Source organism: Neolamprologus brichardi, chromosome 6, assembly GCF_056152115.1.
Source record: "Neolamprologus brichardi isolate AB-2024 chromosome 6, ASM5615211v1, whole genome shotgun sequence".
NCBI classification, from domain to species: Eukaryota; Metazoa; Chordata; class Actinopteri; order Cichliformes; family Cichlidae; genus Neolamprologus; species Neolamprologus brichardi.
This window is the reverse complement of record NC_142109.1, coordinates 1,259,437-1,274,690: the sequence shown is the minus strand read 5'-3', so window position 1 is coordinate 1,274,690 and position 15,254 is coordinate 1,259,437. Positions and strand designations below refer to the sequence as shown.

The window sequence follows — 15,254 nt, the reverse complement described above, 5'->3', positions numbered from 1 at the left end:
TGCGCAAACACCTCTGATAATTGACGTGCTGGATCTGGTTTCCTGCACCTGTCACACTATCTAACCTACTCCTGGCTTCGTAAGTAAAGCCAAGAAACCCAAGAAAAGAAACAACAACAACAACAACAACAACAAAACAAACAGAAAATAATTGGTCAAGCAGAAACCGAAATTCTTTAATGATTCTCCAAATAAAGTTCCTTTGAACTTGTAGTCACCGTGACAGAACCTTGCAGCTGTTCCTGATTCTATAAAATTGCAATACAGTCAAAGCATTTTGAAATAATTTGTTGGCAGAAAGAGAACAATTAAAATTAAGCCAGGAAACACAAACTTCTATATAGTTCATAGTGTAATACCAAGCATTCTGTTGCAGTGAAATGCTTTCACTAGCCCATATATATCATACCATCTTAAATCAACTTAACACTTAACACTGATATTCATAAAAAATGTTAAAAACATGAACATTTATATATCAAGTTTTTCAATTTTTCAATATTTATATATTTTTGAAATATATGAATAATAATATATGGAAAAAAGTCCCATATTTGAGCACTAATAAAACACTTCAAATTTGAAAAGTGGCTAGTTTCTGAAGGTATGTCAGAATCAGAATAGCTTTATTGTCCCTGTAACGAGTACAATGAAATTAGGTGCTGTCCCTGTGGTACTGAGAAGAACAAAAATAAATATGAAAAGGAATGGAAGAGAGAATCTATAAAAGGATATTTAAGAAGGTAAAGAATATATACTAATACAAAAAATTTAAATAAAGTACATTAGTCACACAAAAAAGCTGTACCTAATGCCCGAGATTGTAATAAGCAGTTAGGTGGTATTTAATATTCTATAACACAAAGTTTTCCATGGTCAGTCTGTGTCGGTGTATGCCTGGGCTTGGGTCTGGGGTTTGCTGACCCTTGGCTCAGTGGGACATGGAGGGTGGATCGCCCCTTCCTACCACTTCCCATTGGACATTGCATGTGGATAATACTACTACTTCTGGACATGTTTTGGTGTGGTTTCCTTGCCTGTTTGAAAGTTGACAGATGTACCATTCCACAAATGCCCCCCACAAAGATATTTGAAGGTAAAATTTCATAGCAATCATTATAAATGTTAAAATCAGTTTTTTTAGCTTTACTGTTGGGTTAGCATAACAGCCATCAAAACACAATGGATTTTCCATTTAACATCCCAGTTTAAAAGAATGTAACGTGGCAAGCAGTGAAATGAATAACATCAGTAGTTATGTCTAACAATAAATTCATCACCCCACAGAAGGGATCTTAATTAATGTCCAATATTTCTTCTGATTTATACTCAAATTAATACACAACAACCGTCCGTTTTGTTTTTTTAAATACTGAGTGCTAAGTAGGTTTCCATTTCCAGTTCAGCAAAGAAACTTCCCTGGGGACCAACAACCTTTTGACAACCTAGTTGCATTTCCACCAGGTACTAAAGAAAGGTCCAGGATAACTGTTTTAGCCTCCAAAATGATCTGGGGTGGAGGATAATGGAGCAGTGATGAATGTAGCTGATTTTACAATAATCAAGGGCGACCAATCCAAAGAGATTTTTCAAAGTGTTCTTTGTCAGCACAGTTGATACACTGTACAGTAATCTGAGCCACAATATGAGAACTGAGTTTTTGTAATAACCAGTAAACCAGCCCAGCAGGTGTCTTACAGTTGTGGAGTTGTGGGGGTTGGCAGGGTTTGTCCAGGTATGTCATAACATAATACGTGTCACCACAGGGGTGTTACCTGACTCTTTCTCCTGTAAATTAATGGACCTCTGTCGGTTGAAGCTTGTGTACAAGACTGAATTTTGCTTCCAAAAATATAAAATCCCCCAAATTACCAGAAGACCATTTTGGATATTCAAAGCTGGTGAACACAGAAACCAGGGGAGAGTCTAAGTCCAAAACTTTTAAATGTTAAATGCTACCATTTGTATCATATGCTATTGGAAATCACACAAAGCATCCATAAAATCTATGTGAATTATGTGAAAAATAATTGCTTTTCCATTTAACTCTCTGCAAATTTGCTCACCTGGCTCTTCCTGCTGTCATACAATTCCTTTGTCCTCTCTTACTTTATTCTCCTCAAACCTTTGTACTGACAATCACACATAAACATACTCAGCTAAAAATGAAGAAAAATATAATCTTACGGTAATCACTTTAACAGCAGGTTGTTGATCTACATTCGTTTTGTGAAATCATCATCAATGAATGCAGGCAAGACAGAAGCTTTATAACGTTTTGTTGACTTTGGCTACGTGTCCTATCTTACCTGTTTCTTTTAACTTTCTCTCTCTTTGCTTTCTTCATACTACCCTCTCCCTTTCTCTCTCTCCCCCCCCCCCCCCCCCCCATCCTCCTCTCTCTGTGTTTGTGCTGTCACTCAAAAGTTAAATGTAACAGAGAAATACAATTTGCAACCTAATAAAAAGCATAAACTGATCAATATTAAAGGTGAATATGGTCTACTCTTACCTGTCAATGTTGGCCATTGACAGTAAATGTTAATTTGACTTGCTTTTACTGAAGCTGAACTATAAACTAATATCAATAAAAAATCTTTACCCAATAAATATAATAAAGTGCATCAGCTTCTTGGCTGGCAATTACCAATATAACACCAGACTTGTATCTCTGAAAGTTCTGAAAATCTCTGAAATTTTTGTGATCTAATCTACATTAGCTAATGTTTTTTATGCTAGAAAGAAATAATAAAAATAAGCAGCTACTTTCTAAGTCATAGCAGCATCCCTTGGAGGCCCCAGCATCCACGACCCCATAAAAGCATTGAAAACCTGAGGCCACACATCCCAATGACACATGTGCGTCCACCCAATGTAGCTTGCCATTGCCAGTGTGTGAATGGGTGGATGACTGAATGTAGTGTGAAGCGCTTTGGGGTCCTTAGGGACTAGAAAAGTGCTATACAAATGCAGGCCATTTACCATTTTTTGCGTTCCTTGATCCCTTCATCTTTATGTAGTTTAACTGGATTTGAGGAGTGGCACATTTGATCACAATCAGGGATTGGCCCTTTCAAAAAGAAATGAGATCACAGTTTTTAGCCTGTAAACCTCATTGTTTTGTGAGTCAGTGACTTGGACCTCCTCCTTCCTTGAAAGCTCTTTTGCAATATTGCATTTAAACAGCAGGTTTTCATTTCCAGGCTGTTAAAAACCAGTAAAGCAGCCCAGCGTGTTTCTTACAGGCGTGGAGTCATTAAGGGAATGAAAACTAATAGTCTTTTTCTTTCTTAGGCTAGGCTTGGCAGTGTCTAGCATGCCATGGCATAATGAGCAAAGCGTCACTATGCTGGTGTTACCTCACTCTTCTTCCTGTAAGCTGGTGGATCTCTGTCAGCTGAGACTTACATACAGAATCTGTCACTGAACACAGGAATAAACATTAAAGGTTAACAAACTGTTAACAAATCATTTACCTACTGTTTACCTTAACTGCTTCTTGACAAATAACCTAGCAGCACTTGCCAAATCTGTAGGTAGACATAAATTAAAATAATTTCTTACTAACCACCTTGGGCAACATGTGTAGTGTAAAGAGGATGGAAGTGTGAAGAAAACTGCTAATAACACTACACTAGCAAGTCTTGATGAGATGGCAGCTCTTCTCATGCCCAGGCTAACAAAACTTGTAAGTGGCTACCTGTAGCTCATTAGGTAGGTAAGAACTAATTGGAAACTTGGTGGTTCAGTCCCACGCTGCTCCAGTGTAGATGCCAAATATCCATCGGCAAGATGCTCGACCAAAGTTGTCTCTAACGCATCCATCAGAGTATAAATGTGTGAATGTCTGTCTCTCTTCCACAGCATGTCTTTATCCTGTCTTCCTTCTCTCACCCCAACCGGTCGCAGCAGATGGCCCCGCCCCTCCCTGAGCCTGGTTCTGCCGGAGGTTTCTTCCTGTAAAAGGGAGTTTTTCCTTCCCACTGTCGCCAAAGTGCTTGGTCATAGGGGTCATATGATTGTTGGGTTTTTCTCTGTATCTATGAAGCGCCTTGAGGCCACTTTTGTTGTGATTTGGCGCTATATAAATAAAATTGAATTGAATTGAATGACGTACTTGTTGCATGCCATATAAGAACCAGTCCATTTACTAAGTTGACCAAGTGCAGGTGTAACAGTTGTTTGCCAACAGTCGATCTTTATTATTCATTAATATTTTTAATCCCCTGCAGATTGACAGTTAACCATGTCACACACTCAAGGCTTGTGTTTCTGAGCTCATGAATAACTGTTTTAGGGGTTTTAAAAAATATATTTTTCTTTAGACTTGTGGTCCTCACAGGGCAACCACTAAAAATACACCATCTATAGAATATGATACTTTATATATATAAAAATATATATATATTTATTAAACAGAATATAAAGTTCTTAAATGAGCTCAACCTTAAACACATGCATCAGTACTATTAATCAATTTAACACTGATGGCAAACATTAATCTGCAGAAAAAATATTCTTACTTTTTACACTTTTTGCATAGCAGGGTGTTTTATTACTGTTTCATTGCGACTTTTCTTAAAGTAAGGGTTTTTAAAAGTTCTTCCACCACTTGTCATTTCAGCAGACTCAGCTAATAGTCTTCTGAAATGTAAACCTTGTGCCAGTTTCCCTGTACGGTGACAATAAAGGAATCTTTGATAATAGATGATAAATAACTTTTGGTAGTATAGAAGAAATTTGTTTACTCTTTAACAGGAAGGAGTGCAGAAAAGTGAAGATGTTCACGTATGTTTTAATCTGATTCAGTTTATGTTGTTAAATCATTGAATAGTGGATGAAATATGTTTGTTTGTATGTTTGTGTGTGTGTATGTGTGTGTCACTTATGGCTAAGCTGTTCCTTTTGCAGTGTTTATTGTGTGCAGTATTATGATTATGACACTCAACTCTGTGTCCCTGATAAGTGTTTAAAATGTTTTTGAGAGTTTTCTGCTGTTGTGAACAAGGGAGAAGCGGAAGGTAGCTTTCATTAGTGAGAACACAGAAAAAAAGACCCCTCCTCTATGCATTTCTTGTGTCAGGTGGCGCCACCTGCCGACCAGGAGCAGTATGCACCTCTGCGACTGTGTTCTCAGTAATACGGTATTTTACTGCGGGTCACTTGCCGTATCTTAGGGGAGGTTGCTGTGATGTTCGGTCATGTTAGCGAGGAACGGGAATCGACCGCAAGTAAGTGTAAGTGTTATTTATTTGTTTGTCTGCCGTGTTTTCTCTCAGAGTGTCTGAATTGAGGCCCTCCTCATTCCCGGATGGTTCACCGGCGTAACGGTGATCTTTGATCCGTATTTCACAGCGCTGGGACGGCGCGAGCAACAGAATTTAATCTGGCACGTTAAGCGCAAACAATCCTGTGTTGGGTGTTTTTACTAACTTTGACTGATCCACGGTGTTACCCGGAGCTTAGAGAGAGTGTTGTTTACACACAGACCGTGTTTCTTGCCGTGTGGTGTCACCTGTTATTCACTTTTAATAAATAAAGCTACCACAGCGAAAAAAGCACAGTAACATTTCTTGAGTTTATTTTTACTTTACGGCTGACGTCACCGCTTTGTTGGCACACGCGCGGAGTTTGTAAATGCTAAACCGCGATATAGTTTATTATCTAAAAATAGCGACATAACGACGTTAACGCGCATATTATGTGACCCACACTTCCTTTACGGAAGATTTCAGTGTTTCCCTGATTGCTGGCTCCTTACTGTTAGCAAACGTTTACTCGGGCTACCGTCTAGTCACGGGGCTTATCGCAACACGTAGATTTCTAGAATCATAATTTCCTAAAGTCCGATGTAATCGCTCAGTGTGGGGAAAAGAATCACAACTCACAATAATTTCTGTTGAGAGCTCCAGCAGATGTTCTTAATGTACAGGCTGTTATCAGCTACCAGCTGCTCTCTGTGGATGTACACACTTGAATTCAGCCAGCAGACGTTTCATAAGTTGTCTTGGCTGATTTCCATCCTCACACTGACAGGACACTGCTTGTACTAACTTTTTACTCGGCAGCCACTGTGCACCAGTCACACACTGTTCTTTACTTTAAATCCATCACAGTGCAGCAAGCTAACCTGTTTATCCAGCACTAACCTGCAGAGCAACCTTATTAGAGCAAACAAGAATATTATCGCTAAAAATCAACCTGATTTTATACACTAACACTATCACTGGGTGAAATCCACCCCAAACCTACTTTACCCTTTCTCACTATTGCCTGGTGACAATCACCCGAACACATGACTGTAGGAAAAAGCGGGCTTTGGGGTAGGGAAACACCCAAAGACACTTCAAAGACGTCAAAGACAATGCTGAAGCTACACAGGGACCCATGACACTCAGAGAAACGCAACTTATTAAAAATCATGTAAATGCAAGTTAGTCTGTCTCAGTTTGTTGTGCAGCATGTTTCACAATTTAAAAAAAAGCGATGTCACATGTACAGACCCTATCTGATTTAAAAACATGAGGACTTGCATGTTAGTTTCAAATTTCCAGTTTTTCCAGCTGAACTGAGCAGTCCTTCTCTTTAAATCTAACCTCTCTTCTTCTTCTCCTGCCTTTCTCATCTTTCCCCATCTCTGAGTGAAGTTAGCTCTTTTCTTTCTCTGTGAAATACAACAGTTGGACCTTTAGCTAGCAACACACTGTGCTACAAACAGTTTGAGCGTTTGCTAATGTTTGTTGAGCTTATAGTTGCATTTGAAATAACCTGCCACAACATGTTACACCTTTATTGTTGCTCCTCTTCTGTATGGCTAGCTAGATGCTGAAGTAGCACAACAGCAACTTGTGGGTACCGGCAGTCTTTCCGGAGTTGTGCTGAAAAAAACAAAACAAGAAAAATAACAAAAAACGGCCCACTTTACCCCCAGACTATGGCACACGTCATTTCTTTTTATGCAACATCCTCAGGCGATCAATACTTGAACTCATTTGTCACTGTCTAGACTCAAATCGGTTTGATGTTTGAAGTCTCGTATTGACGTGAAATAATAACTCCTCTCAAATACGTCAAACCAAAAGTAATGAGCCTGTTTTGAAAATGTACAGAGTAAAAAGTACAGATATTTGTTTAAAAATATAGGGAGTAAAAGTAAAAAGTTGTCAGAAAAATAAATACTTAAGTAATGTACAGATACCTGAAAATTCTATGTAAGTATTTGTACTTTGTTACTTGATACTCACATTTTTAACATGTTTAAATTAACTAATGGTTTTGTATCCACCACCACAGTGAAGGAGGAGTTCAGTATGATCAATACCTCTCTCACTTTACTTAGGTGGTGTGAGCAATGTCAACATTCTGGCATTTAGGGTTATTTTTAAGGGTCATTCCATATAACATAAGCTAAATCTGAGAAGACTGTTATTTGTTTATTTATTTGTATAAGAACTTTATACCAGGTATGTGTGAAGTAACAGAAATAAGCATTGATTTCATGGATGTTTTCTTTGTTTTCTGACAGCTCAGAAATCTTCAAAAGCGCTTTTGGGGTAGATTTAATGGGTCGTATCACCAAGTGGTCAGAACAGTCTAAAAGATGTCCTTTCTATCTATATTTTATACCAGGCTCAACATCTAGGTGTGATTCCTTAAGGATAAAATCTTTTTCAAATTCATGTTTGCTAATGCTTGATTAAGAAAGTGCAAGGAGGGAGTAAAAATGGGCCAGCATTACACACTGACAAAACAAGAATTTGAAGGTTTGACAAACAATCACTTAAGAACTCCGATTTCATTGTTTTTAAATAGAAATGACTATTTTTGAAAATGAACTTAGATCCTGACTGGAAATTGAGCCTAAAATCAACATGTAGATAAAAAGATGCTATAATTTAAGACAAGCTAATTATATTATATATCTTAATTCAGAATGCACCAGTTTTCTCAAGTGAGTTATCAGAAAACACAAACCGAATGCTTATTTCTGCTCCTCAACATTATCAACAATAAATAGGTTGACTTTTGCTGTTTTGTTTTATATATCCTAAGATTTTTGGCTTCTGTTTTTAGCCCTGTCTATCCCCTGTTTTTTAAATGTTATGAAAGATTTGCTGAGAAAAATAAAACTTAATGTCCTTGGGATTCCCATACACTTCTTTGCCATAAACCTGGGGTCATTTTTGATCTGAGGAAAACACAAGGGTTAAGCATGCTATATTTCAACCAGCCCCATGTAAGTTTTAGGGCCTGTAACTCAGTTATACTGTCTATAGTTATACATCATACAGTAATGATATGATGGTAAAATGTTGCATGCCTTGTGGGCGATCGTGGCTCAAGAGTTGGGAGTTCGCCTTGTAATCGGAAGGTTGCCGGCTCAAGCCCCGGCTCGGACAGTCTCGGTCGTTGTGTCCTTGGGCAAGACACTTCACCCGTTGCCTACTGGTGGTGGTCAGAGGGCCCGGTGGCGCCAGTGTCCGGCAGCCTCGTCAGTGCGCCCCAGGGCAGCTGTGGCTACAATGTAGCTGCCATCACCAGTGTGTGTGAATGGGTGTGTAAAGCGCTTTGGGGTCCTTAGGGACTAGTAAAGTGCTATACAAATACAGCCCATTTTACCATTTACCTTCACTGTATAAGCGAACATAAAAAAACAAATTGCTGATTCCAAGCGGTTCACATGGCATGCACTCACTAATTTATCATGGAATAATCCGATGACGTAATGCCTTTTAAAAAGAAGAAAACTTTTATCCTTGAAAATTCATATTCATTATTTGTATATCATTAAATATGCAAAGAAATTATTTAACAAAAATCTGGTACAAACTAGAAAAAGAGAATGTTTGCTTCAAAATAAAATGTTGTGCCACCACTGCAATACATTTGAAAAGGTTTCAAATTTTTACTTGAATGTTATTGTGCTCCATTTCCAGTTTATGTCAAACTTTCCACATGAACTACCACTAGCAAGTAGTTTTCTAATGTAGGATCTAAAGCAGTGGTTCTTAACCTGAGTTCGATCGAACCCTGGGGGTTCGGTGAGTCGGATTTTAGGGGTTCAGCAGAGCCTCCGCCGTGACATGCATGGCTCATTTTGTGCACCAATAAAAAACATATCTATGTCTTGAATTTGAAAAAAATCACATTTTATTTTTCACTAAAGAGGGGTTCAGTGAATGCGCATATGAAACTGGTGGGGTTTGGTACCTCCAACAAGGTTAAGAACCACTGATCTAAAGAATAGCTGAAAACTATAACTGAGAAATACCTTGTCTCTCTCTACAGACATCAGTGGAGAAACAGACCACAAGGACTGAGCTGAAACTCTTACCACTCTGTGGACAAGAAGAAGAGCCAATCGCTGACTCATTTTCCACAAGGCTATCAGATCACAGCCATTTATTCAGCCACAGTCATTACGTTTCACTGCTGTGGTGCTAGTGGACGGCTGTATCATATTGGGACACTTTAAATGTTGACCTAAATCCTCCAGGGCAGATTCTTTTTGACTTTTTTTTGTCATCACATGACTGTACTTGGCAAATTCCCCAATGCCTCGATGGAAAGTGTTCTTGAGCCAGTACCTGCGATGGTCCAGCACAGTCACTCAAGCCTTCGCCCTGTCCATCATCACATTTTGTGTCATATTTCCTCTGTGCTGCCATCGTCTGCTGTACTCTTACTACTTCATTAAGTCCATGTACCTCGATTCTATGAGTGAAGTGGTGCTGCGGGAAAGCCTAGATCGAGGTCAGGAGGCTCTGCACTTCTGGCAGAGCTCTTCAACTACAGCAACGTCCAGATTCAACAACTTCACTCAGCATCCTGAACTGCTGGTCACTGTGGTAACAGCCAGGCGGAAGGAGGCACGGGACTACCACTACCTGCTCCAGGTAATGCTGCAGCTGAGTAACATTGTGGGAAGCTGTGGCGAGCAGAAGTGCGCGGAGGTGCTGGTCTGTGACGTGGAGAGTGGCCCGCAAGAAAACCAAGATGCCAAGGTGCTGGAGAGCCACTTCAGGGTGGTCCGGCGTTCACCTCAGGAGCAGCAGAGCATACAGGAGCGAATGAATACCTTTGAAAAGGAGAAGAGGGATTATGTCTTCTGTCTCCGCAGAGGCTGGGAGCTGGTGAAGCCTAAAAATATTGTCGTTCTAGAAGATGATGCTTTGCCAAGAAATGACTTTTTCATTGTTATAAAGGATTTGTTGTCACGTAGGTTTGCTCTTCACACTCTTTACATCAAGCTATATCACCCTGAAAGGCTACAACGCTACTGGAACCCTGAGCCATACCGCATTCTGGAGTGGGTGGGGCTCGGATTGGTTGGCGCAACAGCTCTCCTCCTCAGCTTTCCTTACTGGAACCCTTGTTCTTTCTCGTTCACCCTGTCCGCTACCCATCTCCTCTTTTTCACTCTGTACTTTATGACCGTTGCAGAGTTGTTGGGGCGGCATTACCTTCTAGAAGTCCGGAGAATTTCCCCACAGCTGTATGCCGTCTCGCCAGCTACCGAGTGCTGCACCCCAGCCATGTTGTTCCCTGGCAATGCCTCATTAAGGGTGGCTGAGTATCTAGACAGTTCATTCTGCTACAAAGGGCATGCTAAAGACATTGTTCTGTATCAGATGGCCAGGACAGTCCCTGGGCAGAGGTCCCATAGTGTAGAACCCAACCTCATCAGTCACATTGGGGCTTATTCCTCAGTCAGAGCTAACCCATCCAGGCCCAAGCTCCTCTAACAGAAGAAGAAGAACTTCTGACTGCAAGGTTCACTTTAATCTCGTTTCTCCTTCCTGGGTTTTGCTTTTTTACCATCTTCTAGACTCTTTAGAAATCGTAACAAATTACTCAGTGAATGTTGGTTTGGTGATTTGCATTGAAAACTATCAAGGGATGAGATCGATATATTAGTAGATGTCTACGTTCCAGCTTGTAGACGCACATGTGTTTTGTGTAAAAGGTGGTGATGGTTTTTCTTCAGAAGAGGTTGAAAACCACACAAACTAATGCAGGAAAATAGCATGTCCTAAATTATTTTATATAGAAATGTTAGATGGCAGAAAATGTTATTTTGACCCATACCTTGAAAGCCTCTGCCACTTCTTTATTGCCAAATCATCTAACCCACTCTCACTGAGCTGTGTGGGACCCTTCTGGAAAAAACAATGTAAACGGTTCTCTTCTTTGTTTACCTTTTTTAAAAAAAGAAGCCAGATGCTGCCAGAATGCCTCATTGTTTTTCCTTTGTCTGTTTTTATATACAATAATCACAGTAAAGAGACCAATTCACCAGACTATGCCTAAAGTTTCTAAAATTAAGTTACAGTGGAACTGGTGTGTGAGAGCGATAGCGGATTTAGTCGCCTGTTGTGTTTACATATTTACATTAACCTTTTGCAAATATGAAAGTGGGTAGAGCCATTGGCTGTTGTACTCTTAGATTGAAATAGGTTTTAATATTGTATAAAAGCTTAACATATCCACTAGGGCTGGGCGATATGGCCTAAAATCCATATCGCGATGTAATTTGAAGCATGTGCGGTAACGATATATATCACAATATATTCTTTTCTTCTGTATAACGTATTTTCCACACTATAAGGCGCACTTAAAATCCTTTAATTTTCTCAAAAATTGAGAGTGTGCCTTATTCTGGTTGTGCTTACTGACCTCGAACCAATTTGGGCAGAAATCTGTTAAAAAATGTTTTAGTACAACTTTGGTAAGCCGCACTGCTTGATGGATTGTCAGAGCATTACGGCTGCCGTAGTGAGGAGCTTCGCGGAGTAATCTGGGTCCAAAACTCCGTCTCCTTCAGGTCCCAAAGTCAAACAAACACAGTTAAAAACAGTCTAAATTCTTTCATCTTTAATAAAATCATCAGCGTTGCTGCTTTACCAGGTGTAACAATTAAATTTAACATCCAGGCATCCATGAAATAACTTTAACGGAGTTACAAGTTAGCAGGAAGTTAGCTCGCTAGTTTCCACCTAAACATGACGTACCATGTTCTGACTGAGAGATTTTTGAAACTAATTAAAACGTTTTTGGCTTTCCCCATCTTTTAAAAGTGCTTCATCTCTTTGCTATGACTGTCGGCGTAATTTGCAGATGATAATGGTTGTAGCCGCTGCGATGCTTTTGACCAAAACAGGCGCAGCTTGATGACATCATCAACACGCGCTATCGCGATAGAGCGGTATAGTCAAAATCTCTATCATTGGCCAAATTTATATCGTTTATATCGCCCACCCCTAATATCCACGTATTTTGCCACCTGGGATTTTCCTCCAAAATGGTACGAGCATTCAGAAGTCAACTCTAATTGCTGTTTGCTGCAGATTTTCTTTTCAGTTGTCTCACACTTGCTTTCTTCCTCTAGTTATGCCTGTGTGTGTCTCTGCATGTCGTGATGAAACATGAGTCCTGGCTCATGAAAGACTAATGTCTGAGGACACCATTCCTGGTTTGGGTGTGGATTCCTTTGTTTTAATTTAACAGGTTTAGTGATGTAACAGAACTAGTGGCTGTTCACTCACAATGAACAGTCTAAAATTTTGGTTTCAGCTCAGGCCTGCTCTTTGATTTGATTTGACATACCTTTATTAGTCCCACCAGGGAAAATTTCATAACGCTGCCAACCTAGTGCACGCAATGGCGGCGCCATCTTACCCTCCGACCATACATACATTACACAAACATCACATGGGGAAGACAGGTCAGAGAGGTATAACAATGGAAAATTGCACCACATGAGGAAAGATAAGGAGAGAAAAATAACTTCCCTCAGACTGAGCTCCAACAGGGAGATCTCCCTGTTGGAGCTCAGTCTGAGGGAAGTTATTTTTTTTCTGTTTGAGAACAGAAAAAAAAAACACCTGCACATGAAAAAACTCTTAATACACCAAAGAAACACATGACAAGCAACAGGGGAGGGTAAAGGGTGAGAGACAGCTGAGTACATCCGGGCCTGCGTTCGCTGGTGTCCTTGATCCCCGTCAGCATCGTATTTCTTAGTTACTGCTATTAACCTTTTGCATGTGACTCCTATAAAGCTTACACTGATAAGAGCACATTTATCATTGAAGTGCACAGTCTGTGTTGACACACTGCCCATGAGTTCATTCAGTAGACAGAAACGCCTTCTGTTTTGTGATCCAGTGCCGAGCTGGTTGAGCAAACACTCCTTCCTGCTGATTCTGAAACAAAAACCGCCTGCTCTTCCTAAAAACACTGAAATTCTGTTTTACTGACTGAAGCTCGTTACAGAGTATCAAAGTAAATCTTGGCCAGAAACGGGAAAATGAGAAATTCGCCAAATGTACACATCACATACATCACAAATTTGCCTTATTTTAATCTTCATTTTTTTTCTAAATTTGAGTGAATGTTAGCAATTCATTAAGGACTGAAATATTCGAAAGCACAAAATGTCTTATTTATATTATTTTGTGTTGACAAGACATAATTTATTTGGTAAAGGGCTAAACCGGATTTATCTACAAGCGTTATATTTTATAATTTGATTTGAGTAAATGCCATTATCTATGATTACTGGTCTGATTTTTTTCTTTACCTATAAAGAACACTTTAAAAATTAATACACACCACACACATTTAGAACATAAATGAAAATATGACAGAATATCAGTTTTAAATAAAAAAAAATGATTAAAATCAAATCATTGATTTGGAAAAATTATCATTAATATTTTGTTTAAAAGAAGATAGATGTTCACTTTAGCTGTGGCTGTACAAGAGAAGCTATCAGAGCTGACTGCTTCGGTTTTTATTTGGGTTATTTGGCTTTCTCATATATACATTGGATGTATTTCATTTCTAAATCATCAATATTGATGTGACTGTTCACTGCCATAAATATTTAATTTGAGTTAAAATTGTGTGAGATTTAAATTATTTTCTCTTTCCTAAATTGTTCATCACAGTACAAACTGTATGGATATTGGTCAGAATTATTGAATGACCTGAACTGAGTGATACGTTTAACTACTTCTGCTGTTTGTTTTTTGTTTTCAAGCACTGATATTTTTACTGTAGTAAGCTGAAAAATTGTATTTAAATTTTCACGTCTGATTTGGATTTTCACATCTTGTTTTCACTGTGATTCTTTTACTGATTTTACAATTAATACAATAAATCTTTTGAGTTTTGAGTTACTTGTCTCTCTGCGTGTTTGTGTACAAGCACCATCTTTGTTACTGTTCAGGATAAACCCAATAAGGTGCTGGGTGGGATTTTATTTATTTATCTGGACTTCATTGCACACGGTGAGACAAACATTGAAGCTGAACCATCCAAGCTGTTGCCATGAGCCGGTGCTGAGCTGAGCTTTGGTGTCCCCGAGATTAGCAGTGTCCTTCAGAGAGCTCATAATTCTTCCCAAAACATCAGATCCCTTGTTCTTGTTCTTGGGTTAGAATCTCTGACCTTTGGATGCTGAAGGTGTTTTTTTGTCAGATTCATCAATTGGATTGATGAAGTCATCATGATTACATCGTCCATGAACTCTCGGCAGGCAGGATGTCTTGTGCTGTCACCTGATGTCACCTCTGCACTGCATCCCTCCACCTCAAGCAGTGGATTCACTGTGGTGATGAACAAAAACAGTATCCATGCCATTTAGTGGGGTTCTTTCCTTATCACTCGCCTTCAGCCACCTTTTCTTGAGCGTTCATCGTTTTTCCTTTATCCTGTGATCTGTTGCTGGTGTCTGATTAAAGCGTTTAAACTCCAGGTCATCCAAACAATTTCATCCCCTCTCTCTGTGCTCTGAACAAAATGAGCTGAGAGGTCTGGAGCACTGTGGTGCGCCTCCTGGCTCTGGTCCTCTGCTGAGCATAGCTAATATACTGCTCAGGCATAACAATCATTGCTTTGTCTTACTGCCTTACTTTATTCACACCCTCTCTTAACACGCACAAGTAACAAGCACAAAGAAATTGAAGACAAATAGGAAAAAAGAAGAAAATATAATAATGATAGAGTACAAATAGAAATACAAATATACAAATCAACAATCTCCTTGTGTTTTGTGTGTGAGTGAGAGAGATGATGTGTATGTCGAAGCACAGGTCGAGGGGGCGGTTTGGCAGCAATTTTTCACACCAGTCTATTAATTAATGAAAGACCAAGACAGACTTTTAATTCATTTGAAAGCCTGATGCTTAACATTGTCCACCCCAGCTGTGAAACTCAGAAACCAGTCTTACTTGTTATCATCTATCGTC

The 15,254-nt window shown here is 39.4% G+C and overlaps 1 protein-coding gene across 2 annotated transcripts; it reads left to right on the top strand.

Annotated features, from left to right (window-relative positions):
* Positions 1 to 5,127: 5,127 nt before the first annotated feature.
* pgap4 (post-GPI attachment to proteins GalNAc transferase 4) lies at positions 5,128 to 14,132 on the top strand. 2 transcript variants are annotated; one of them, XM_087841419.1, is made up of 2 exons: positions 5,128 to 5,231; positions 9,289 to 14,132. In XM_087841419.1, the coding sequence occupies exon 2, from the start codon at positions 9,555 to 9,557 to the stop codon at positions 10,743 to 10,745; it is 1,191 nt and encodes a 396-aa protein (XP_087697545.1). In that variant the 5' UTR covers positions 5,128 to 5,231; positions 9,289 to 9,554; the 3' UTR covers positions 10,746 to 14,132. The 2 variants fall into 2 exon arrangements, with proteins under 2 accessions (XP_087697545.1, XP_087697544.1); XM_087841418.1 differs by having other exon boundaries at positions 5,128 to 5,237.
* Positions 14,133 to 15,254: the final 1,122 nt, after the last annotated feature.